Source organism: Gobio gobio (genome assembly GCF_949357685.1).
Source record: "Gobio gobio genome assembly, chromosome: 6".
In the NCBI taxonomy this organism is placed as follows: Eukaryota; Metazoa; Chordata; class Actinopteri; order Cypriniformes; family Gobionidae; genus Gobio; species Gobio gobio.
Genome location: NC_137102.1, coordinates 11,433,218 through 11,460,451, shown reverse-complemented (window position 1 = coordinate 11,460,451; position 27,234 = coordinate 11,433,218). Strand labels below are relative to the sequence as shown.

General features: G+C 36.7%; 3 protein-coding genes across 10 annotated transcripts in view; 2 read left to right on the top strand and 1 right to left on the bottom strand.

Moving 5' to 3' along the window:
- Positions 1–754: 754 nt before the first annotated feature.
- On the top strand, positions 755–17,668 carry asph (aspartate beta-hydroxylase). Of its 6 annotated transcripts, none has more exons than XM_079819115.1 (11): positions 1,430–1,569; positions 3,039–3,085; positions 5,754–5,909; positions 6,025–6,069; positions 6,961–7,029; positions 12,404–12,475; positions 13,067–13,135; positions 13,382–14,437; positions 14,662–14,697; positions 14,836–14,880; positions 15,500–17,668. In XM_079819115.1, the coding sequence occupies exons 3-11, from the start codon at positions 5,831–5,833 to the stop codon at positions 15,505–15,507; spliced, it is 1,479 nt and encodes a 492-aa protein (XP_079675241.1). In that variant the 5' UTR covers positions 1,430–1,569; positions 3,039–3,085; positions 5,754–5,830; the 3' UTR covers positions 15,508–17,668. The 6 variants fall into 6 exon arrangements, with proteins under 6 accessions (XP_079675237.1, XP_079675239.1, XP_079675241.1 ...); XM_079819114.1 differs by having other exon boundaries at positions 3,039–3,139; XM_079819111.1 differs by lacking the exon at positions 3,039–3,085 and having other exon boundaries at positions 755–1,569.
- Positions 17,669–17,789: 121 nt separating this feature from the next.
- impa1 (inositol monophosphatase 1) lies at positions 17,790–26,229 on the top strand. Of its 2 annotated transcripts, none has more exons than XM_079819242.1 (9): positions 17,790–18,056; positions 19,098–19,185; positions 19,271–19,404; positions 19,524–19,628; positions 21,289–21,334; positions 21,523–21,631; positions 21,731–21,839; positions 21,941–22,092; positions 25,535–26,229. In XM_079819242.1, exons 2-9 carry the CDS (start codon positions 19,123–19,125, stop codon positions 25,666–25,668), a joined length of 852 nt encoding a protein of 283 aa, XP_079675368.1. In that variant the 5' UTR covers positions 17,790–18,056; positions 19,098–19,122; the 3' UTR covers positions 25,669–26,229. The 2 variants fall into 2 exon arrangements, with proteins under 2 accessions (XP_079675368.1, XP_079675369.1); XM_079819243.1 differs by having other exon boundaries at positions 17,790–18,063.
- The window catches only part of LOC307127801 (uncharacterized protein), a 30,314-nt gene continuing 29,308 nt past the window's right edge, over positions 26,229–27,234 (bottom strand). For both annotated transcript variants that reach the window (XM_079819239.1, XM_079819240.1), the window contains exon 21: positions 26,229–26,936. In XM_079819239.1, coding sequence (XP_079675365.1) covers positions 26,766–26,936 — 171 coding nt within the window. In that variant the 3' untranslated portion in view covers positions 26,229–26,765. The remainder of the gene's footprint in view (positions 26,937–27,234) is intronic.

The window sequence follows — 27,234 nt, the reverse complement described above, 5'->3', positions numbered from 1 at the left end:
ACCAATTCAGGATGGATAGGCAAAAGTATCCTGAAGATTTGCTCTGTGAAATTACACATTCTCACACATACCAAATGGTGGGAAAGGCCCAAATGGTTCCCTCTTTTATCCTAGCAAAACATCTCATGCACACAGCAAGAGTATTGTAGCAGATTTATATTTTAAGTTGGAGCATTGACTAAATATATTACTCAAGTTGCAATTATTTTCCATCTTTAATCCTGCCTCTTAATACAATATTATAATTTTCTTGATTTTTTTTCTTTTAATTTTTTTTTTTTTAGAAAACATGTATGTGGGACAGATTAATCCTCAAGTGTTTCATCACTTAAGTGGTTATGGTTGTTTGAAAGAATAAACATTACTTTTGCATTGATTTATTTAAGTCAAAGTTATTCCTTCTTTCTTATCTTTCAGCTTCTTTGATGAACAAGCACAAGTCTCGACAAAATCTTTTGACAAATTATTTTAAGATAAATCCACTTTCCTAGGGTAACTGTCTCAATTGTACAATAAGATCTGGGTGTGATTTTCAGTTAAATGATTGTAACAATCATTACATCTGAAAAGCAAATTGGTAATTCATTATTATCAACACTTACTAATGAAAATTTCCAAAGCATAAGTAATCAGAATTTGTATTTTATTTTATTTAAGTTTCTCCTATATGAATGCAAAGTCAGAGTGTTTAACAGAGTTAGAGTTTCAACAAGTTTTAAGTTACTGTGAGTAGTTACACACTAGTCCTACTGCTACATTTTAGGATGAGGTGGACAAAAGCAGAAAGGGGGGTGGGGCGCAACAATGGGACATTTTGTACCAAGAAGAAAGTAAGTCTTCGTTGTTAATTTCACCCCCTCACAATACATAGCACTATTAGGACCAGTACGGCTTAATTATTCAGTTAGTTTAATTTAAAGTATGCTCGTATAATTGTGGAACTAAACTTAGTTTCCTGCAGTGCTTCTTATTACAGGCAACGTAGTAAATTTGAGGCAGAACAGACCTCACTTTCCGGAGTCCAGACTGCAGTAGTTTTGCAAATAACATATTCAAGCACTAGGTCATACATCACACAACGAAATCATTCGACAGTTATACGCATCAATAAGAATTGTGATATTGTCGTGAATTGTTTTGCATTCACAGCACCACTATGTGTAAACAGAAAAGGATTGGATGATCTCGCGATAAGTGCAACCTTCCATCTTGCCACGTTCCAGTGCTGATAGAAAAAAAACGGGGACGAACTGGGCGGTCTTACCTCGCAGGTATCCACACGATTGAATAAGTCATCGACCACTGTTCCGCGATTGGATGAAATTTTTATTCGCCCCGCCCACAGTGGCTTTGCCTGAACAGCATTGGTCGAACGCTCAGTCGCTCAAAAGGGGGGCGGGTTGCTTTGGGCCTCAAGTGTATGAAGCATAGGGATTTGATTTTGCAGGGCATCAGTACCAGAACTGAGACTGGAATTAGAGTCATTTCGTTGTGTATACTGAACAAGAAACGTCGAAGAACTTCCACTTGCAATGGCTAAGAAAAATGCAAAAGGAACAGTTAAAAAAGGTATGTTTGTTTACATTTTTTTTCTCCGTTACAAAATACGTGCATTTGTGCGAAGGCCTGAAAGTTAATCAAGCGGCAAGATTGATTTTGTTTATTTAATTTAAAATGCACTAGACATTATCAGCCACTACCATAAGACAAACAGGTAAAAAATTAAGAATATACCCAGTGCACTGTGTCGACTACAGTCGTGCTATACAAACTACATGATTTGTGTTACACTGTAATAGCAAATAGTTAATCGCCGCTACATTCTGAGCGAGTAATAACTTTTCAGTCGGAATGGGCTGTATTAAATCTCCCACCCCGATAATATCTGTGCACTTTAAAAACGGGAAGAAATGGTTGCAGAACTTCTGCATGCTTTTGGTCTCATTTGCACGAGAGCCCAAAGGCCTCGTTTATTGTAGTGTCTTGTTGATTCCAACAGCAGCAAATGACCTATATTTTCAGATAAATATTTGCCCACGGTTGGAGTCTAGAGTTGCCCCAGTGCGAACTCCTAAATGCTCACGTGTCAATATTGGGAGAGCGTGGGAGGGGTTACACGTGGACTCTAGGGTCCCATGTCCCCACAGGCTGTAATTAAAGAAAGTCTGCCACACTGCAGGACCCCACTGCTGCTGCTTCACTTCCGGGTGTGGTGTTCAGCTATCTAGCTATTATTGACATTAGTAACTGCGTGGTTATTATGTAAGCGTGATTAGATTAACTATTGGACTTTTGAAGTTGAATTTGACACGTATGTATAGATTTCGCCATAAAGATGACTTTACACTGTAAAAAAAGGTTCATTTTAACTTTAAACATATGTAAAATGATACCGTAAAAACCTGATAATAGATAGATATCTGTTTCCTTATACGACGAAGATGTACATTTACAGGCCGTTATAATGTAGAAGTGTTGTCAGTCATGCACATTTTGAGTTATATTACATTTTATGAGCTAATATTTTTGTTGCATTATTTGGTGTTGTCCATTATCATCCCCACTGTGCACATTCTATTTCTGTTTATTAGATACTGTTCTTGCTAAAGGCAGTTTTGTTTATGGAAAATGTGGCCATCTCTTTTTACAGCCTGTTTTATAATGGTGTTGGTTACCTCTATATTTAAGTTAATAAAGCAGATCAAGTAGGTTGGGACCGGAATCAAAATGCCTTTAACTTTTCTATTTTTTTTTAACGTGTCTTTTATTTAAAATATTGGTGTCATTTGAGTTGCCACTAGAACCACAATTTCTCATTCCTATTCCTATATTACAACTGTAAAATAGTTTTTTTTAAATCCATTATGGAAAACTTTTCCTGTAATGATATTTATCTAGACTAGAGCCACACCCATTTAAATGCTGCAAAGTTAACTAACAAAGTTGGATCGCAAAGCAATGCACTATAAATGCAACAAAGTGAACTGTAAAGTAGTGCAATGCCTTCTTTTATCAAATGTCGAAATCATTCCTTTCAGATATCTTTTCAGCTGCACAGAATAACTTGCAGAGTTCCAACGAAATGGTAAAGAAATGACAGTCCGTCATGATGTGCTTGCATTTCTACACTGACTCCAAGGTTCTGTTCAAATAACCTTGCATGTTTTTTTTTTCAAGGGCATTTAATCTAATACAATTCTCTGTCATATGTGGTTTGTGCAGTAAATATTTTATTTGCTTTTGGTTAATGCAGTGTGCATCTCCCAATGTTCAATTTTTCATGCAAAGATTGAAGAATGTATTTGTGTGTAATTTAACACTGTAACACAGTTCAGTCCTGATATTCTTATGAATGACTATTTAAATATGTACCGCTTTATATAATTTAATATCTTAAATAATCAGACATATTTAGCTCATGTTGTGACATCAGACAACCCACTGGACCAGTGTATGATCTATTAGTCTAAAGAAGTGGAGGCCTACTGGTCATTCAGGATTCCAGTCAGGGGTGGATGCTGATAAGATCACATAAGGGGTTAATGTCCAGGGTTTGTTCCTGTGACCAGACAAAAAACTGCTTGCTTTAAACAGTAGGGTGTGTAGGTATGGATGAATAAGAGAGGGTATTTCAAGGCACACATTCCACTACAGTCTTATGTAAGCTGGACAATGAACATTTTGTACGGCAACGGCAAACAGTGCACAAGTAAAAAAAACAAACGAATTTGAATCACTGTTTTACATAGCAGTTTAAATGGGGGAGGGGAAAGTGTTGATTAGCACACAATGGCAGCCATTTGACTATCTGTAGATTCAGAGACGAGTTGAGCATGTGTGTCTTTAGGGGTGTGTCTAGTTACTTCCAAACATTGCATGCAACTTTGATCTATCTGAAAGATTCAAAAGCTCTTGATGCAGTTTTTTCACTATTAAAAGTCCAAACTTTAAGCTCTGCATTAAATGCACATGAAAAGTACACTGCTGTTCACAAATGTTCGGGGTCATTTAAGATGTTTCTATTCAGCAGAGAATCCTAAAAACCAATTAACTCAGTTTACACAAAAATATTAAGCAGCACAACTCTTTTCGATAATAATAAGAAATGTTTCCTGAGAAGCAAATCAGTATATTAGAATGATTTCAGAAGGAGTAATGACTTTTGAAAGTGTAGCTTTTTCACCACAGGAATAAATTGCATTTTAAAATATATTAAGATAGAAAAAAAGTCGTTTTAAATCGTTATAACAACAGTATTACTGTTTAATAAATGCAGCCTTGCTGAGCTGTCTGTTAACCGTAGTGTATCTGAAAACATAAGTGTGCTATACAGGATTATTTAAGTACGTTATGGCAGTTTTACTGTCTGATAGTCTTTTGATGCAGGTTTTTCTGTTCCAGCTACATGGCTGGTTTGTTTTTGACAAATCCAAGCAGAAGCCACCACGAACATGTTTATTATTTCATCAAGAAACTCGGGAGACCGGTCCTTGTATGGAAAAATAAATAGCTCTGTGGCAGGAGAGTCACTGTGAGTTTGCCAAGATTGACTTGCTCCTCTGCCTGGAGGCTTAAAAAAAAGCCTTGCATGTATGCGACAAAGCATTGTTTCTTCCATTCTGTGCTGCTTTTTGATAAGTATATTAATTTGGGTGACCAATCAGCAATTTTCAGCTTTCACATGTGACTAAGAACAGCAGGATGGAGCGGGATTTGCCTCTACCCTTTCCTATGAGTGCTTGAGATTTTCTGGCTTTCAAGCGGACGGTTCTAAAAATAATCCATTTGCTGGTCGAGTTCCATATTAAGTTCCGGCTCAATTCACCAGGAACAAAAGGCAGAAGACCTGCTGCTGTACAGGGGTTTGGGTTATGATTGGGGTGAAAGACGCTCTTTTCTTCCCCACTTTGCCTGGAGGGATGGGGGAGCCAAATGCAGAGGTCAAGGTGGTGAACGAAGAAACCGGTATTTAAATGTTTTGGAATAAGCTTTTATTATGAGAGACTTTAATGAATCACAGGGATGTGAGAGGAAGCCTCATTTGAAGATTAATTTATTCATAATGCTTAATTTTTAGTTTAATTTGTATTCTGTGTATATGAGCAGTGGAAATGTGATGTTTATCTTTTTTGGAGATTGTTGGAATGCTTTGAATGTTTTGGTATGGTGTTTTCTTGTGAAATCCATATAATATGATGACACCTGTATAAAGAGGGTTTTTTTCACTTTTGTGTTATTACTGTCTGTATATCTTACTAACGTTTGTAGTGTGCATGTGTGGTTTGACCTAGCAAAACGTAGGGGACAAAACACCTGTTCATTCTTCCCACTAGAGCTCTGAATGCAGATGTATTTATACCACGGTTCCATGAGGAGTGTCAACAGCCCTCAGAATAACTGCACTCTTTTAGACTTTTGTCACCTTGTGATTACTATAGATTTCAAATGGAATATTTAAACATCTTTAAGGGAATCCATCACTTGAACCAGATATCCCTTGAATCTTATACACGCATTTAAATATAGAAAGAATCGATTGGTCTACAATAGATTTACAGCTAATATTACATGCATATTCTATCAACTAGTGGCCTTTTAATGCTTATGCTCACAGTAATACTAAAATTCTGAGCATGTATTCCTCATTCATACGTGTAGAGGGATTTGCTGTGCTTCATTTATTTAATTAAATAATTGGTACTTTTTATTGACTTTTCATCTTGTATAATCTTCCTTTTTTTTCTGTCCTTCAGAGGCCAAGCCGCAGCTGGCGCATAAGAATGGGAAGAAGGCAGATGTTGGAGGAGGAACCTCTTTCTTCACCTGGTTCATGGTTTTGGCTCTCCTGGGTGTCTGGACCTCTGTAGCTGTGGTGTATTTTGACCTTGTTGACTATCAAGGTGTAATTGGTGAGTCTTTGGTTTTTCTTTTCCCCCCAGACTTTGTGTATATCTTGACTGTAGTTTTAAAAATACTCTATTACATGTAATTTTTTTTGTATATCTGGCCTTAATTTGCATGCAGCCAAAGCAAAGGACTTTCGCTATAATCTTTCAGAGGTATTACAAGGTATGACATACTAACCAGTGATTTATCACCAGTGAATCACCACCATAAACCTCATTTCATTATTTAACCTTCACTTCACTATTTTTTTTGTGTGTGTCATTTTTCATACTTTAATATATAAATGTATATGCCTATAAACTTACACTACCATTAAAACGTTTGGGGGTCAGTGAGATTAAAAAAAAAGAGGAGAAGAAATATGCACTTTTATTAAAGGATGCATTAAATTAATCGAAAGTGGCAGTACACTTGAACTTTCCATTCATCAAAGAGTCCCATTAAAAATGTATTAATATTAAGCAGCACAACTGTTCTCAACATTTATAAAAAATAAATTTTTCTTGAGCAGCAAATCATCATATTAGAATGATTCCTGAAGGATCATGTGACACTGAAGACTGGAGTAGTGATGCTGAAAATTCGGCTTTGCCATCACAGGAATCAGTTACATTTTAAAATATATTAAAATTGTTATTTTAAATTGTAACAATTTTATAGTATTACTGTTTTTACTGTATTTTTAATCAAATAAATGCAGTCTTGCTGAGTATGAGACCCTTTCAAAAATATCCAAAAACCGACCCCAAGCTTTTGAACGGTAGTGTATATGTTTGAACTATTTAAATGTATGATATAATAAGTGCTAATGTTAATGTAATGATGTTAGTTAATGACTTCCTAAGGAAAGTTGTAATAAAGCGATACAACTTTATGATGTATTCATTTTTAATATGAAGGACATTTCTTTTAAAGTATCCCAAAAGAGAGCCAGAACTATTTGATATAAGACAAATAAAAGCACTATACTGGCGCCATTTGTTGGACGTTTTGTTCTATATATGGCAATTACTCAAGGCATGTCAAATAACTAAATCCGATTTACTTTACTAGGTAAACTTGTGTCCTATGATGCTGATGGTGATGGAGACTTTGATGTGGAAGACGCTAAAGTTCTACTAGGCAAGTGCACTGATTTCAATGAGATTCGTACCAGGTTATGTTTCGCATGACTGACTTTGGTTCACTTTTGTGCAATGACAAATTAAATCAGACTGATGCACGTGCATGGTATTTTTTTTTTTCATGCTTTTGTAATCACCATTTTGTTCAAACCACATGAGACGAGAGATTATTGCCTTATTGCATGATTTTGTGAATTAGACCAGCTTGCCAACATTACATTTGATGGCAACATCATCTCCTAAGGAGAGAAAATAAAGAATTATTTTCTAATTTTCCAGGTAGTTTAACTGATTTCAGTAACTGATCCCTACATTAATTAAAAACAGCCTCATTGGTACTTCCCATGCATGCTCCTTTTCTCCTTTACCTCATTTTATGCTTTTAGTAGCATCTTTACCCACTTTTTTTAAAGCACTGAATCCTTATCTACTAAACCTTGCAAACCAAACCACCTCCACCCTCTCTCTGTTTTCTTGCTCTCCCACTCTTCTTTCCTTCCCTCTCTTTCTCTTTTTCCTTATTTTCCCATTTGCGTAGGGCTGACCAAAGATGGCAGCAAAGAAAACTCAGACTCACTTGAGGAAGTCCTCGATATTTTAGCAGAAGAGGGCACTGATTGGTTTCAAGGTTTCTTCACCTTCCTTTATGACGTTATGAGTCCTTTTGAAACGCTAGAGGATGAAGAAACCGAGGCAGCAGCGGAAGATGTTGCTGGCGCGTCACAGACTGAAGGGGTTCAGGGCCAAAAGACATGCGTTATTTTAGGCCTTCAGAACCAATAGTTGTGTTTTCTTCCGCGATTGTGACAGAAGCACTTTATTAGAGGAGGACTTTCTCCCTAGACGACTTAAATCTGTTCCTAACAATTGAAGAAATATTTTGTTGGGAAGATTGCCAACAGTCACTTTGGAACCCTTGAACTCTTGAGATGTCATTATGAACATTTACACCTTTGTAAATATTGAACTTGTGTAGTATATGCTTTGTTGCAGCTCTTTTTCAACTACTAAAATACTAGTACTTACCTTTTGCATATGACCTTATTGCTAAAAGCTGGACATATCACCTTTGCTGCATGCCTCAGTTCTCTTATATCCTGAAGAATAGTATGTACTTCTATGAGTCTTGCAATTGAACACTGTACAATTTTTTTGTCTTTAGGCTGTGAATAGTTATTTTGAGACATTTGATATTATACAATAATTGCATTTTGGGATGATTTGCATCCTCAGCAACTCAGTGGAGATTTATCTTTTTGTGTTTTGTTTCCTTTAACCTTTTTTTTTTTTGGTACTACAAAATGGACAGTTTTAAGGAACATTGTCAGTTGTTACATTGTTGTTTCTTTATTCTTATACAAGTTGCCTTTTCTCTCCTTCATCAAAGCTGTAGAGAATATTGCTAGGCTTGGATATAAAGTATGCATTTATCCCACCCCTGTTGTAGTATTACCTGAATTAAATTCAGACAGTAAACCTGTACCATTGCCTATACCAGTGTTTCCCAAACTTTCTACCAGGTCCCCCTTTTGCAGAGGAAAATATTTTCAAGTCCCTCCACATACATGCACCTCTACATAAAGACTCTCAGACTTCTCAACTTCAACGGCTTGTCTTTTATGTTCATGATGTGAAGTCTCTAAGTGGCGTCTTAACTTGTTCGGCTTCATCCTGTGCTGTCAGAAGCTAATATTTTGAGGCATGCAACACACTTGGTCTATCTTCATTATCCGTCGTTGTACTGGTGAATCCAGGACGATATATGTCTTGTCATATTTTCTTGTCTTAAGACTGTCTACACTGGCCGAGACCAAGCGAATGTTACAAATCCATTTGTCCTTTTGTGTCAGAAGTCGCACAAGCGCTTTGAGTACATCAGAAGTAGAGCGGAGCATTAGTGTACAGTTGGGAATTTGTCCTGTTGCGCTGCATCCAGTGAAGATATCACTGATTATAGTAGGTTCTAATGGCTTTTGTCGCGTTGTGACGCTCGCGTTTGGTGTAGACATGTTTTGGTTGTTGATGTTTGAAGTATATTCATTGTCTGATTAATTCTGTTTCTTCAAATAACGCCATCTAGTGGTCTGTTATTCCATAAAAACAACCGCTACAACTGATAACGGACCTCTCAAGAAGGTACTGTGAATCATCCTGAGGTGATAAAATGTCAAATTAATATTTTGTGTTAAATTATTTACTTATGTAGCAAGTAGCCACATAAGCCAATCATTTCTTCACCCTGAAGGGGCTTCTTTTGCATAACAATCTGCTGACTATACACTATCCCTTAGGCCCCCTAGTTTGGGAACCACTGGTCTATGCAGACTTATTACTGATCTAACTAAGAGATTGCACATGGGTGTCAATTTAGGAACTTCATCAGTTGTTCTAGACAAGAATTAGTTCAGTGGCCTTGCGTAGGAGACGTCACCTGAACCCCAGAGTACTGTAACCGTCAACAATGAGTTCCTACCTGCCAATCTAAAGCACCTGAAATGGTGTGCCTGAGGAGTAATGCAGTGTTTTTATACGGCTTCTGTATTGACTTGAGAGGGCTATAAGTGTCAGTAACTTAAATGGAACAAAAAGTACAACATTTACTGCAGGATTTATTTACAAAATGGCTGTTTTTGTGTCTGGAAGTGTATTCTAAGAGAATTAAGTGTGGAGAATTAGGTTTAGATTGAGAGATTATATCTTGGTTCAAACATTTTAAAGCTGCAGTCCCTAATTTTTTGCGCTCTAGCGGTTAATAAACACAACTGCATGGGTCTTGCGGAAGAACATTGCAGCCGGAACTACTTCTCTCTGTTTATGTAAATGGCGAATCACGCAAGGACTGTGCTCCTCCGCAGCGGTTCCTACCAGACCGGTCTGAAATAGTCTCCCAATATAAACACTTATTTATAGTGTACCATAATGATTCAGAGTAAGACAAAAACATGGTTTGGATAATGGATTCATTTTGTACATTCTCATATAATTTTTGTAAATCTTGAACACAAAAAGTTACGGACAGCAGCTTTAAGTAAAGTTTTAGTGTTTAATTTGTGAAATTAGCAATTCAGATCATTCGGTTGAATTATTTTGCCATTGTTGCCATATTTTTCCTTTGGTGGTGTTTGGCTTTTTTATTCATGTAAATAAGATTGCGTATTCCCAAATCTTGTACAAATAGCCGTTACTTACAGATTTCATTTGGGTGATGCACATTGTAAGGTGTTTGTCTCAATAGCATTTGCATACTATTTACAAAGATTTTCTTTTCTCTCAGCATTATTTAAAAGTACGCGGCACCAACCATTACGTGAGTCATCATGCGCAGTGTTTTGTAACACAAAAATGTATGAAGAAGACCTCGAAAGCAGGACTTGCATGAGACCACTGTTCTGAGTAGCAGCTGCTGACTATAATTTGCACTGTCTCATTTGCACTAGATGAAGAGTCTAAAGATGTTTCCAGGAGAAAAGGAGGTATTTTGCACACGTGATTTGAGTGCATGCAGCTGACAAGCCTCTAGTGTGGTTTGGGATTTTAAAGTTTACTTGATCGACTCGTTTCTGTTTGCATGACTGAGCTGACATCAAATAGGCTACATATTATTTTTCTGTTTAACCAAGGAGTGTTTAACAATAAGACCTCCTTGTAGTCTGCATGAACAATGACATTTGCATATTATATTAGGTTACTGGACTTGTCATAAATGTACCCTTAATACATAATCTTCTAACGTAATTTGTAGAGCAGTGGTTCTCAACTGGAAAGCAAACTTCCAAGGAGGCCACTGGATGACTTAAATTATGTCCATTAGGTTTATTTTTATTTATATGATAACTTATTTAATTTAATACATCAATTACAGCAGAAATACTTTAGCCTGTATGGGCAGCCTTTGGATATTGTGTTTGGAAAATTGGGAAGCCTTCTAGTTAAATCAGTTGAGTGTAAAGGTGTAGAACCACTGTTGTAGAGGATATTCTAACATACTAATGCAGGAGTTCTGATGTGAAATGATTTGCATCTTTCCAACTAATTGCGTTATGGGTTGAGGTGTGCGTAGTGTTAGAAATGGATATACCTTGATTACATCATCAAACAAAGTTTTTCCCCAGAGGTTTCCCATGCCAAAGATGTTGGTTTGAAGCTAAGGGAAGCTCTGAAACAGCAGCTCACCATCATCCATGAAAGAGTGGAAGCCAGGAAGATAGCTAAATTGGCACTGGCAGAAGTGAGGAACATCCTAGCCAAAGAGGAGGAAGAGAGGACCTTGAACCACATCAGAGAGGAATCTGAAGCCAAAGCTTGGGAGAGGGCTGAGGCTCGGCTGAAAGAGGAAGCGGAGAGAATAGAGAAAGAGGATGTTGAAAAGGCCATGGAAAGAATTAGAAAGGAGAAGGAGGCGAGAGAGAAACTGGCAGAAAGCGAAGAAGCAAAGAAGACTAAGAAGGTGGAAAAGGATGAGGTGAAAGAAAAGCCAGAGGTTGAAAAGAAATCCCATGAGAAACCTGTTGATGATTATGATGACGTTAAAAAGGTTGAGAAAGATGCAAAAGGCAAAGAATCCAAGAAGGCTGCAGCTAAAAAGAAACTGTAAGGCATTAAATGTCAGATCATTTGTTTGTGTACATGACTTGATCTCAGTCCGTTATGAGCAGTTTTCAGAGACCATCCCTTATAGACCGAAGACAAGACCTTTTGTCTCTGAGAGATAATCAGTGATGTGAATCATAACATTGAGATGAGTAGGAGCAGAATCATAACACGGTGCTAAATGCTGATCGTCAGGTGGAAACTTTTATTTCTCTTAATGTTTGTTTTGTTTGAGGGTAGGATCTTGGTTTACTCTTACATTAGCATTAGCAATAGTGTGAGATTTCAACATTGATTTTTTTTTCCCTGATTGTGTTCGTTTACAATAAAGAAAAATAAGTTGCATTACTTAAATGAGAGCGCAAATTTTTGTGTCATCAATAAAATATATGAGTACCCTGATTTGCTTTTTTGCTGATTTGAGTGTTTTCTTTTCAGTGTTGATTGATATAAGAAGAACAAACCGTTGCACAGTATTGAAACTGGTCTTTTTTTTTCTCCACAAGAATACTTGCCTGTCTCAATATCTATAAACTTTTCTCTAAATATTCCTTTTCCCTCTCATGTTTCCCTATTGGTCTGTTTTTAACATCTCAAACACATACCTTTGTGTCTGTAAAACAAAGGAAAGCAAAAACAAAAAAAACTCTGGTGCAAAAGTAAACCAAACTGCATGTAAAGGGTATATAATGCACTTCATAGATTAGAGTCATGTGCTTGTTGTATGTGATTTGTATTTTACACTTGCCTCATGTATGCACATCCACATGTAAAATCCTCAGGACTGAAAGATAAGCCCACCATTGAGAACCGTGAACCAGTTAAGGCAGCCTCTGATGAACCTGTGGAAGAAGGTAAAGTAGAATCATACACACGAGTTTTATGCAATAAATCAGGGTGCAGTGAGACTGTATTGATGCATGGGTCATATAAATATATCTAAAATAAGATGTTGGGTTTTTTAACACTAGTAGACATTGTGATATTGCCTGTCCAGAATTTTTTTTGTCAACCTATATTTATTATTAAAAAAATGTAAACCATATGAAAAAAATAAATAAAAAAGATGAATATGAGCATTAAAACACTTGTTTGACTGCAGGGGAGTTAACTTTTTATCTTGCATATGGATTAAACATTAACACTGTGTACATAAGTTCTGTGTTCTGCATATGCACCACCTGTGTACTATCTAGAAATTATTTTCACCTATGAACATTTGTATCTGAAATGCCCACTATTGATAAACTAGTCTACCACATAAAGCATTTGTGTAACATGACATGAGAGTAATCACATTGACCTGTAATGAATAGCAGACATGTATGATTGAACTTTTAAATCTTAGTAAAGCATTATTATACAAGCATCTTTTATGACAGATAAACAAAGGCTTTCAATAATAATAAAAGAGCTCAAGTTGAATAGTTTTGTTTCCTAATTAGCTCCAGAATCTATTGTGGAGGAAGAGATTCAAGCCAGTAAAGTCGAAGAAGCAGCTCGGCCACCACCAGGTACAGCTTTTATGATGTCCTTTTGAAATTACGGTCTGTAACTGTTGCTATTTTTGACTCATAAGTATTGTGCTGTGTAGGTGTATGCATGTAGTATATACTACACTACATTTGAATATATGTATACTATATACTATAGCATAACTTGACCTAACCACTGAATTGGATCATATATGATATATACTGAGACCTACCAATTGGAGCATAGTATATTAGATTTTTACAATAATTATTTTTCCCTTGCAGAACCAGAGACTGTAGAGGAGGAGCCAGTTGCTGAGGAAGAACCTATGGAAGTAGATGAAGAGCCCACTGCTGCAGAAGAGGAAGTAGATGAGGAGGAACCAGAGGTTGAAGAAGACCAAGAAGTTCCTGAGGAAGAACCTGAAGTTGTGGAGGAAGAGCCAGAGGTTACAGAAACCGTTTCAGTTGAGGAGGAGGCAGTGGAAGAGCTTACAACAGAGGAAGAGGTCATACCAGTTGAAGAACTGGTTGAGGAAGCTGCTCCAGTGGAAGAAGCAGTTGAGGAAGAGGCTTCACCAGTTGAAGAGACAATAGAAGTAGTAGTAGAAGATACACCAGAGAAGGAAGAAGTAGTTGAAGAGGTTGCACCGGTGGAAGAAGCAATTGAGGAAGTGTTGGAGGAAGAGGATTCACCAGTGGAAGAGGCGATAGAAGAAGTAGTAGAAGAGAATGCACCAGTGGACGAAACGGTAGAGGAAGCTGCACCAGTGGAAGAAACGGTAGAGGAGCTTGTACCAGTAGAAGCTGTGGAGGAGCTTGTACCAGTAGAAGAAGCGGTGGAGGAGCTTGTAGAAGAAGCGGTGGAGGAGCTTGTAGAAGAAGCTGTAGAGGAGCTTGTACCAGTAGAAGAAGCTGTGGAGGAGCTTGTACCAGTAGAAGAAGCTGTGGAGGAGCTTGAGCCAGTAGAAGAAGCTGTTGAGGAGCTGGAGCCAGTTAAAGAAGCGGTTAAGGAGCTGGAACCAGTAGAAGAAGCTGTTGAGGATCTTGAACCAGTAGAAGAAGCTGTTGAGGAGCTTGAACCGGTAGAAGAATCTGTGGAGGAGTTAGTACCGGTAGAAGAAGCTGTTGAGGAGCTGGAACCAGTAGAAGAAGACGTGGAAGAACAAGTGGAGGAACCTGAAGTGGAAGAAGTAGAAACACGAGAAGAGACCATTGAGGAGTCCGATCCTGTAGAAGAAACTGTAACAGAAGAGGAAGAGGAAACCGATGAGACCATTCAGGAAGATGAGGAAGTAGAAGAGGAAACAGAGCTTGAGGAAGAGAATATGGAAGAAGAGGGTGAGTTTTCTTGTTTTACAAGTTCACTCAGGTGGTGATTATACAGCAACAAGGAATAATACACCAAATGTATTTTATATATTAAAATAGTACAATCATGTGGATGCAAACATTCTGTTAACATCAGATACTGCACAATCAGAGACAATAGGAACTGGAAAATGTATTGACAATTGTTTGTTTGCTCTTTTGTAAAATGCTTTTGTATGCTGTAATTGTTACAGAGGAAGAGGAAGAGCAGCCTGAGGAAGACTTTGCAGGTTGGTAATTTAATTTTATGTTTAAAGATATAAAGAAGGGGAAGACTTTCTAATATGGAAAATCTGTACAGAAAATACAGAATCATACATTCTTGTCTAACACTCAATTATTTGTTCTTCTTGCTTATTTATTAACAGAGGAAATTAACCAAACAGAAGAACAACTCGAAGAAGAGGCTACAGGTAATCACATTTGGCCATTTATATTCCTTTTCATAATGGTTGATCAGATTTAATCAATTTCTTTCACTTCTTTCCCCTTTTACTTCTCCTGTCTACTTGTGTGTAGAAAGACTGGAACTGATGTAACTGCTGAAATTTCAAATTAGGAATGAAATTGAACTACCATGCGGAATCGTAAATTGTACGTCTTAATTTTTTTTTTAAGATGGTCCATTTAATTAATTTTTAGAACAAACAAAGGACTTTCATTCCTAAAGCAGCCATATTGAGAGTTGTGATGCCGTTTTCAAAAAGGTATTTTCTCCAGTTCACATATGTACAAGTGGACTGTGGCCCTGTCCCAAATGGCACACTTTGTGGACTTATCGGACGCACGCAGCAGCCATTGTAAGTCCATGAGACGGTAGGGTGTCCCATTTGTCATTTTAGGTCTCAGAAGGGTGCTCGCGGTCAATATACGTAGCGGACTTCTTACGTCATGAAAGTGCGAACTTGTAGGAAGACCGTGTGCGTTGCCATTTGGGACAGGGCCTGTCTCTGCCTAATACAGTGTGTGCTTTAACTAAAAAAACATCAGCTGGTTAAGTGTATTTAATGTCAATCATTTTGTGTTTTGCAGAAACATAAAACATTAGGCAGTATGTAAGATGTGAAGAGGACCAGCACCACATGGCATTCCACTGGAAGTGTGCAGCTGCCAATTCCCACCATGGAGTAAAAAAAGAGAATGCTACTATATTACCCTTTTATTTTCCTGGACTTCTTAATTAATTTTTTTAACACTCAAGCCTTTTTGTTAATTGATAACGCAGTCTCTTGTGTACAAGTACACATTTATTTGAATGTTTTGTCAATTTTTGTTTGGTGGTTTGACCCCCCCCCCTTCCCCTTTCTAATCCCTATTTTGTAATTACAGACAAAGCTTTTTTTCCCTATCCTCTAACAGATGTGAAGTAGCCATTTTTTTTTTAATGATCATGAATGATAGTTTGGTTATAGTTTCCTATTTGTGTACAAACACCTTCATGTTGCTTTGTAGCTCAGAGATCTTCACATTCATCAGTGTCTCTCTCTCTCTCTCTCTCTTCGTTAAATCGGACTATTTGCTTTAATGTGAAGGTACTATGCAAAGCTGCACTGATCTTTTGCTCTTTTACCCTTAGGTTTTGTACTACCAATATGTATTGAGTCTACATTTCCAATGTTGCATATCAAGGACAAGTTTATGCTGGCAGGTTAACCAAGATAATTGCTATGTGAACCGTGTATGAATGGGCGTGCATGTGCATGTTTTTTGTGTCAATTTGAAAATTCATGTTTAACTTTATGCGAAGCAATCATTTGAGCCATTTTTCTCACTAGTATGTTCTCATGGTGTTTTCCTATGTGTTTTTCAGTGTATGGTCAACATTCAAGTACCTCTGTTGATATTTTCCTCAATACTGTAACCGCTTTGCTAAGAGCTCAGAGTGCAGAGAACTTGTTTTTGCATTTCTTCATATTTAGGAAATGTCACATTTTTAAATTCAGAAGCATACGTCTGCCCCATTTTTATTTATACTCATGCCTTTTTCAGTAAGTCGTGTTTCATAGGCTCATGATTTGACAAGCTCGATTTCAGGCAGACACTCCAGCTGCTGTGCAGTATGCGTATGAGAAAGTGTTGTTTAATGGGATTGTCATCTTATGTAATAACTGGTGAAGGATGCCCACGTAAATATGGAGCAACCTACTTTTCAAAATGTTTTATTTTTCTAGCAGGGTAAAGATTTTTCCTAGTGCTTTTTGTGGGACATCAAGTCGGTATGTGCAAATGAATTTGTCAAATGTAATGCACTTCCTATGTATTGACTTCTCAGTGCATTTATTCTGACCCTTTCAACTGTTGCAGGCACATCTGTAAGAATACAATATAGAAACAATACAGTTTTCTTGTTCTACATTCAGAAAGGAAGATGACTACGGTATTTTGTCTCATTAATATCTCAGCAAGACAAAATTTGTTTGTATTTACTATTAATGTTGTCATGGTTGTTGTTATTACAACAATGTAGCGTTCACACTTGATGCAGAGTAAATGTTTAAGAAACTGAAAACAGTTTTGATATTTTAAAGGAAACCCAATTCTGGCTCCGGAATTGTTTCACTGTGGATTAATTTTTTCTTCTTCTCATTGTAATGTTGTATGTTACACTGTGGTTTTACGGAGCCTGCCAGAATAGATGTTGTTTTTGTGCTAGACTTTAGGAAATGCTGCAAATCTCTTCAACATTTTCATAACATAAACAAGTGGCTGCAATGTAGTTTTTAGGGGTTGCTTTTTCTACAACACTAGAGGGTGTTTTTGACCCCTAACACTTTTGAAGTCAATGTGAATTTTTAAAGTGGTATTAATTTCTTGTTTAGGATTTTTAAGGATTTCTTTTATTTAGGATTTGACACTTTATAGTCAAATTGAATTAATTCTACAAAAGTGTTAACTTCTCAAAGCCATATGTGAAAGGTTGGGTATAGCAGCCTTAGAATGGGTCATGCTCCAAGGGACAGAGACCTCACAACCAGCAATAACACCATTTGTATAGGGGGTATTTTTTATGGAAATCCACATACAAACAGATGTTTACTCAAGGCTTTCTATTCAGAGGTTTACATGAAATCCTGCTGTATAGGCTAACTCATTTTAAGTTATTGAGGCATTGCAATTATAGAGAGTTTTGGGTGACACAAATCTGTAAACAACTGTAAATGTTTTGTTTGAGTGCTGCAATAAAGATTGGGACAACAAAGTATTCCTTTTTGTTATGTGTGTTTACAAGATTCCATTCCAGACCTACTGTTTTCTCTCTATTTGTTTGTAAAAATAGCAAATTCTACAGAGAAACATGCCCGGGTTAAAGGGTCAGGCAGTTGCTGTAATCAGGATCCTGAAAGTAAGGCACACGGCGCATGCGCATCAATAACTTAAGAAAAGTATTGTATTTGAAGCACGTACGTGCTAAACCGAACATTTAAACGTACAGTTTTTATCTATATAAAAGAAGAAGTAGGATATTTCATTGTACTAAATGTCTAGGCAGTTATTTGAAAATAACCCGATTGTTTAGGGATTATCTCGTCGGTTCCTCCAAGAACCCGGAAACACAACAATCTGACAGCAGTCTTCATTTATCACTTAGGTAATTGGTAAGAATTTTGTGTTCTTATTGTGTTATTGTGTCACGTTCATTTTTGAAATGTTGTATATGCGTATAGATCATAATGCATTGTTTGTACCGACGTTTATAATTTGCGTAACTATAAATGGCTCAGTAATGGAAGGAAACAGATTTGTACAGTATCTTCATTAAGGATGAGCTTAAACGCATCTCTCATGTAACGTTACATCGTGAATTGTGGTTTTGCCGTTTTGGGGTGAACACGTATGCTCAAACATACACTTCATGGACTAAAAAAATGCTTAAAATGCGCAAGTAGCTATAGTCAGACATTACCGAATTTCTAGTTGCCAGCTCATTTAAGCTTTTTATGTTTTACCCTTGTCCTATATCCAGATTTAAAATCTTAAACTAAGAAAATCTATGACAAAACATGATTCCATATCATTTTAAATTGTGATAAGTCAAACAAGTGTACATAATTTTAGTATTTATTGTGTAAAAAGGCTCTATAGTAATTACATAAATTGCGAGTGTGGTGGAAATGACACTGAAGCACTTTTACTAGCCACCACTGTCAAACTGGAGCTTAAATTAAAGACAGATAATATAAGTATTGATTTAGGTTTTACAGCAGGTAAAACATGTATGCCAAAAAGATTCTATATACGGTTAAAAAATGCTCAAATGATTATATAAAACTTTCGTGTTTAACTGGTTATTTCCATTTTATTCTAATGATGAAGTATGTTTAATTCATAAAATTCAAGGTGCTATATTTAATCTTTTCTTCTAAGAGTGTGTAGTAAGTTTTTTTCTAGGCTCGTAGGCTTTTAAAGAGAGTCAGACCCAGTTGGAGGCCTATTTATAGGAAGAACACTATATAAGGGACAGTGTGTGCAGGGATTAAGGGACTGCCAGAAAAGTGGTAAAAATATGGAATTAATCAGTAACATAAGCTGAAAAAAGTATTAAAATGAAGCTTTTATCCAGTGGTTTGATTTATATTACATATCGATATACATCTGATATTGATGAGAATGTGTTTTGATATCCAATCAGAAAGGAGGTCTTTCATAAAGGCACAATGTCTGACCTTTGGCAGGATGCTATGGACCATGCCGTGACTGTGGCCAGGAAATCAGGAGAGGTGAGATAGCATCGTTCTTTTAAACAATACCATTTTTTGTTGTAATTTTCTTGTACTGAAACCGTGTTATCTCTGTTGTCCTCAGATTGTGAGGGATGCTTTGCAGAATGACCTAAAGATCATGTGTAAAAGCTCTTCTGTTGACCTGGTCACTAAAACAGACCAGAATGTGGAGCAGCTTATTATTACGTCAGTGAAGGAGAAGTTTCCTGGGCACAGGTATTGAGTCCTTCATGCAAACACAGGGCCAGAAGACCTTTTACACTATCATTTCTAAGATAGAGCATATTGGATTTAAAGTAAAGAGAATAGCCTGTGTCTGCTCCTGTTTGTTTCAGCTTCATTGGCGAAGAGTCAGTGGCTGCAGGAGAACCTTGTGTTTTGACTGAAAACCCAACATGGATTGTTGACCCTGTGGATGGGACCACTAACTTTGTGCATGGGTAATTTATTCAAATTTTATTCACTGATAGTAAGTAGTAAAATTGCAAACCTGTCTCCATTTTCTTCCACTTCAGATTCAGGTTTTATATTTTTTTTATTTCCTATGAACATTTTAATTATTTTTCTATGTAAAGCACTTTGTATTACCATTGTGTATGAAATGTGCTGTAAATAAAATTGCCTTTATACAGTGGGGTTTAAATATCTCAGACTGCTGGTGGAATTAAATAAAAAATTAATAAAAAAATGTAACAATTAATTAAAAGAAAAGAAAAATAAATATCATATTTAGATTATTTTTAATTACAAATCATCATGACAATTTGAGTGAAAAACAAAGTCAAAATTTCTTATTTTTCAGTTAGAACTTTTTTTTTTTTTAATTTAAAGGTGCACTATGTAATTTTTTTTGAGAAAAATATTCAAAAACCACTAGGCCAGTGTTATATATTTTGTTCAGTTGAGTACTTACAATATCCTAAATGTTTCCAACTATTTGTAAATTGTGAGAAACTGCTATTTTAACCAAGGAACCAGGACGTGTGAGGGAGTCGCCTGTCGATTGGATCATATCTGCACAGAGTAACGTCATAACATCATTTTCAACACACTCAGATGTATCTAATATGATAAACAGAGCTGCGTTACCTCATACTCATGACCGGAAAACCGGTGTGGCACCGGCGACTGTGTCATAATAAAAGTCCCGCTGCTCTTCTCATTATCAATCGCTCCAGCGGCCTTGCTCAGCTCCACAACACTCAGTCCTGCTCTGCTTCATACTACAGTAACGTTAATAATCGCATCCATGAACATGATTTCTGCCCGGGTCTTTTCAACCGGCTGTGAGGTGAAGACCACATGTCCCAAGATTCTGCGCTCAAACGTGGCGTCATCAAACTACGCCTTTGTTTTGGACAGGCGACCTCTAGTGGACGGAAGAGTTACATAGTGCACCTTTAAAGGAACACACCGACTTTTGGGGTTTTTAGCTTATTCCCCGTATTCCCCAGAGTTAGATAAGTCCATACATACCATTCTCATCTCCGTGCGTGCCATAACTCTGTCGGACGCACCCACCGCTAGCCTAGCTTAGCACAAAGACTGGAGGTAAACGGCTCCAGCTAGCCTACTGCTCAATAAGTGACTAAATAACGCCAACATTTTCCTAGTTACATGTTGTGATGTCATGTGTATAGTTACATCGTGTACTGCTCCTGTGCACCCATGGTACGGCAGCAAAGTTCCTGAGCAGTAGGCTAGCTGGAGCCGTTTACCTCCAGTCTTTGTGCTAAGCTAGGCTAGCGGTGGGTGCGTCAGACAGAGTTATGGCATGCACGGAGATGAGAATGGTATGTATGGACTTATCTAACGCTGGGTGATACGGTGAATAAGCTAAAATCCCAAAAAGTCGGCGTGTTCCTTTAATCTTAAAAAATGTCAGTTTACTTCCAGGTTTAAATGCGATTTTAAACCCCCAGATTCTCAATGTAGCCTCAATTTTGGATCCCACTGGCATATGTTCAAGAAAGTTAAATGAATTTTATCACTATGAGAAACTCTTAGTGAGACATGATATATCTAATCAGTTACATATTTGTCTTATACTTTGAGACTTTTCAAACATGAGTTACAGTAAATATGCTTTCCTTTGTTCAGGTATCCATTTGTTGCCATATCCATTGGCTTTGCTGTCAACAAAACGGTAAGCATCATTTGCTTACACATGCACTTTTAAAATAACAAAGTGACAGCACCGGGTAATGGATCTTCGCAACTGTGTGGTGAGACGAAATCGGAAATGAATTTTCTTGCTCATTTATCATGCCTTTGGAAGGTTGAAAGTATCCAGTAGGAAGAGTGTCTGTCAAACTCACCGTTCTTCTATTGCAGTTAGAGTTTGGTGTGGTATATAGCTGCATAGAAGACAAGATGTACACTGCTCGAAAAGGGAAGGGTGCATTTTGCAATGGACAGCCGCTGCAAGTGTCGGACCAAAAAGGTAACCGTTCTTCCAGAGCATGTTTATCCGCTTACGTTCCGTGTTCGTTTTTTGGCAGTCGTCTGAATTCTCTCCAATTGTTTCCAAATCATATAACAGACATTAACCAGTCAATCATCGCTACAGAGTTTGGCTCTAATAGAGATGCTGAAATCGTTGATAAGATTTTCTCGAGTATGAGGAAGATCTTGTGTCTGCCAGTTCATGGGTATGTGCCAGGTTTCTTACACACAGCTTATGTGTATACGATTGAACTGTAATGTGCATCAACAAATACCTCTTGAATATTAATGAAATGTTCTTCCTAAGGATACGGGGTGTTGGGTCTGCTGCCATCAACATGTGCTTGGTGGCATCTGGTTGTGTAGAGGCCTATTATGAGATTGGGATCCACTGTTGGGATGTAGCAGCTGCGGCAGTCATAGTCTCAGAGGCAGGAGGAGTTCTCATGGATGTTGAAGGTAAAGAGTGTTCTAGTTAGCGTTCATTTATTTTTAATTCAGTGCTTCAACTTAAACTTATTTGATTTCTGTTAGTTGCCAAGGCTACATTTATCATTTACGTTTTTTTCAAAGCTTAAAACCGATAGTTCACCCAAAAATGAAAATGATACCATGATTTACTCACCCTCAAGCCATCCTAGGTGTATATGACATTCTTCTTTCAGACGAATACAATCGTAGTTATATTAAACAATGTCCTGGCTAATATCTAGCTTCTGGTGGACCACCTTCAATATTCAACTAACGTAGAAAGTATAAAGCCTAGGGCTGTGCCGGTAAACCTGACAATATGCTGTTTTACGTGAATATTATGACACGGGTGAAGCACAAAGCTTTATTTACAAAATAAATACGTTTGCAATTAAACGTTACACCGTAGCCACTTATGGATTCATGCCGAACGAGAGAGGCAGGTGTTGTGAGGTGAGCCAAATTTAAGCTTTGCCTGCGTTTTGCGATCTGGTCATCCGTTTTTTCACGAATTTAACAATAGGCTTGCTCCACTTTATTCTACTGGACATGGAATCTCTTATTTATTTTCCCCAAATCTTCATTTACGTCTCTCACAGGGGATTATAAACGTTTCTTCCTTTCGTTTGCTTTTAATCAGGAGTATATTCACATCATTTACTGTGGTAAAGTAGAAAACGATGTAAGACAGATACATTTAATTTAAAATTCTATTTAACACAGTTTGTGCTTGTTATTAGACTTAAAGGGATAGTTCACCCAAAAATGAAAATTCTGTCATCACTGACTACGTTTACATGGACAACAATACTCCGATATTAATCTGATTAAGACCATACTCTGATTAAGAAACTACCATGTAGACAGCGATTTCTAATTACCTTAATCTGGTTAAAGCCATACTCGAATTAAACAAAAATCGAATTAAGACATGTGGAGTATGCCTATTTTAGTCGCATTATCGAAGTACATTGTAGACATGTATACACCTTAATCTAACTAATAACGTCGTCGTGTAGGAGTTTTCGTCGCATTTTGTGACAGGACACACACACACACACACACCAGGCAAGTGCAGAGCCGAGGAGGGCTTTGGGAGCTCGCTCGAGCCCCTGCCCTTTTTAAAAATGTATCAAAAGTGCCCCTCTCAACAATCATCAATAATATTGTGACAAATAAAACTGAATTTGAATTATAATTAATATAACAGCGCGTACAAAACAGTAACAAGGCGCTCAAATGTCCCGTTTATCTTTTACGTATCTGTCAGTTTGAAATGTCGTTGCCATGACGTGTTGGTGCGTGTCTTGCTTGACTGCTCATTCTGACACTGCCTCCTCTATATTTTTTTCTTTGTGTTGTAATATGTAAAAGTACATTGTAAAAGTAAAATACAATAAGTTTGTATCTGTAATCTCAGATTCATAATTGTCTGCTTACAACAGCGCTCGGGAACCTCTAGGCTCGCGAGCCATATGGCCATTCATTGAACGCCTGTGGCTCGACGGCAGAAAAAAACAATCGAAACAATCACGATTTTGAAACCTCAATTTTCATCATTAATCAAAGCTATTATTCGAAATGTAGACTGTCAAGAAGGAGGCAAGATGGGGGCAGTGTCTCTTCAAAAAAAACCTGAAAGACACAACATATAATATTACAAAAATAAAACAACGGAGCATATATATATATATATATATATATATATATATATATATATATATATATATCATATATATATATATATATATATATATATATATATATATATATATATATATATATATATATCATATATATATATATATATATATATATCTATATCTATATATATATATATATATTTAAACATTAAAAAGTATAAAAATCACTCGTTTTTATAAAGGAACACTGCCCGACAGCGACACCCGCAGGTAGCCTAAAGTTACAGCGGTTTGCCTGAGCCTAATGATTTTAACAGACCCACGAAAGTCGCGCTATGATTGGCCGTCGGGTGGCATGGGGACGTAATGACGTGCCATTAATCGAACTATGTTCTATAACATGTAAAACGGGAACATGAACGGAATATTCTAAAAGCAACTCATGTAAACACCTTAATCAGATTATTGTCTTATTCAGATTAAGGGCAATAATTAGATTATTATACTAATTTTGAAGAATGTCTGTAACAAAGCAGGGAGAGCAACCATTGACTACCATAGTATTTTTTCCCCCTACTATGGTAGTCAATGGTTGCTCTATCTGATTGGTTACAAACATTCTTCAAAATATCTTCTTTTGTGTTCAGCAGAACAAACAAACTCATACAGGTTTGGAACAACTTGAGGGCGAGTCAATGATGACAGAATTTTCATTTTTGGGTGAACTAACCCTTTAAGGTGCGTCAAGTTTATATGTATAGCGCATTTCATACACGCCGGAGATTTTTAGTTTAGCTTTCTCTCGCAGTGCATAATCAAACAAAGCCTAAAGTTCTTGACCCTGCGGAAGATAAATTCGCTCTTCACATCAGGAGACAACATGAAGATATTAGAAAAGCGATGCTCTCTTTCCTGCTCGTGTCCCTTTCAGCACAAAGCGGCATATGACGCACCTCTGTGGGGAAATATAAAACGAATATTTTTTTAACTAGGCTAATATTTAACTTTCTTATGTTATTTATATTAGATATTTATTTGAATGTTTTACAGGTTGTAGGATGTTGTTTCACGGACGGAAGTAGGCTACTAAAATAAACACGCATGCTTAAATGGATGTTTGAGCCTCGTTTATATTTGTTATTTTCAAAATGTAGCTTATTTAATTGAGGTGTGTGTATGTATATATATATATCGCGGTGTTAAAAAACTGCCACCATCACAGCCCTAATAACGCCTCTCGCAGTTCAAAACACTTGCCACATCGCGTCAGTTACACTTTTTCCGTAAGTTGAATATGGAAGGTGGTCTGCTGGAAGCTAGATATTTGACTTTATAATGCGTTAAATATGGTTATTTTTCTTACAAAAACCCATCGATTCGCTTCAGAAGGCCTTTATAAACACCCCAGAGCCGTGTGGAGTAGCCTCAAATTTTGGCCTGCCATTATACAGCTTGGAAGAGCCAGGATATTTTTTTAATATAACTCAGATGGTATTCGTCTGAAAGAATAATGTCAGCTACACCTAGGATGGCTTGAGCGCGAGTAAATCATGGGCTAATTTTCATTTTTGGGTGAAAATTCCTTAAGTTTTTATATTTTATACAAATTTTTAAATAGTGTTAGATAACAATAACACTATTTAGAATTTTTACACAAACTGTATCTCATTTCTCTATTTTTTGCCAGTAGTTTATTTTTCCAATATATATTATATATATATTTTCTAGAAATGACTTTGTTTTATTGAATTTAAATATGATTGATGTGTTTTCCCCCTTGTTCTTAGGTGGACCGATGGACCTGATGTCTAGAAGAGTTGTGGCAGCTAATAACAACATAATTGGAGAAAGAATCATTAAAGAGATTGAGGCATTTTCACCTGTTAGAGATGACGCACCCGTGGACCCTAGTATCAAATAAAACTTATTTTGAAGAAAGCTCCTATGTTATTGAAGTATATTTTAAATTCAGTGCAGTTTATCATCTTTTGTATGTTGTGTAAATGATTTGTGTCTCACAATGGTGAAAAATGTATTGTTTAACGCAATGTGCAAACGTTTGATTATAAACATGTTCCCTCGTTTAGCTACTGAAGGTGTAATTCATTGCCATTAAATATCTTTTACTTGTTTATTTTATACACCAGTTCAATAAACTGTAAGCAAATGAGCAACTTACCTGTGAGACACAATATATGTTTATTTTTTCAAACAACGCCAAAGCAGAATCAGCATTTGGGTTTCCGGACACAGTATTGTCGTTTCTGAATGAATCACCGACTCACTGATAATACACAAAAAGCCACTTTCTCCCTAGAGTAAACAGTTTCAATGCCAGCTTTCTTGGAAAAACTTCTTATACAAAAAAAAAACCCAGCACAATTATTTCTGGCAGCTGAAAATACACACAAAAACTTGTTAGGCTTTGGTTTAAATGTCCATGTTTCACCATTTGTAACAGGAAATAAAATTAGACTGTGAGAAAATAAATGTTTTATTCACAGTTATTCACACCGTAAAATAATCATATCTGCAACAAATAACCTCTCGCATTTCTTACAGATCATGCCAATACCCATTTCACAGGGGCCAAAAGTGCAAACTTGTGCTCAGTATAATGCATATACTGTAGGCTGACTTAATATAAAATTAATATAAAACAGTTAAAACAAGTATGAGTAGATACTCACAGCCAACAATTATAGAACTTGAGTAGTTTTGAAAGCCACAAGCTTAAACAAGTAAGGTTACGCATAGTGACTATAAGTATGATACAGAAACTTCAGTGTTCATATTGTAAAAATGGATAAAAATCCACCGTTGCTGGTTGCTCTGCTCATTTTAAGGCATAATTTCCCACTGACATTACATTAAAATTGTGTAAGGGTAAGAAAGATTTTCTTTTTTTCTCCATAATGTATTGAAAAACAATTTGGCTGGATCCAGAGATTTTCTCAATTTGTTAGTTAACAGTGACAGCAAAACTGCATATAAAGTCAATGTGCTCTGATATGCTCTTCAATCAGTCAGCAGCAGTAGTTGCTGGGAATCCTCAGGCATGGCACGGTTCAAGATGGAGTACCATGGAGCTCCAGCCACAGGAGGAGAAGAGGGGGACGGTGTGGGAGGAGCAGCGGTCCTCAATCCAGGAGCTGCACCCCTGCTCAGACCCACCCTCTCTTTTAAGATCTGAGAGCATACAACACTTGATATGATATGGAGTCACAATCATACAATTTTGGTCAACTGACTTAATTGCAACTAACAATTTCATTGTTTTATTCATGTCACAGTGTGAGCTTGTATATACTGTAAGTATGTTTGTATTTCTTTTAAGAATTTGCAAACAAATACTGCTAGGTAGAATGACATAATTATATATATATATATATATATCATTATTAAAATAATTACAAATGTATAAATGTGTAACAAAATATGTAAATTATTAATATATTGTAATAAATTCTTCACTTTTATCCATCAT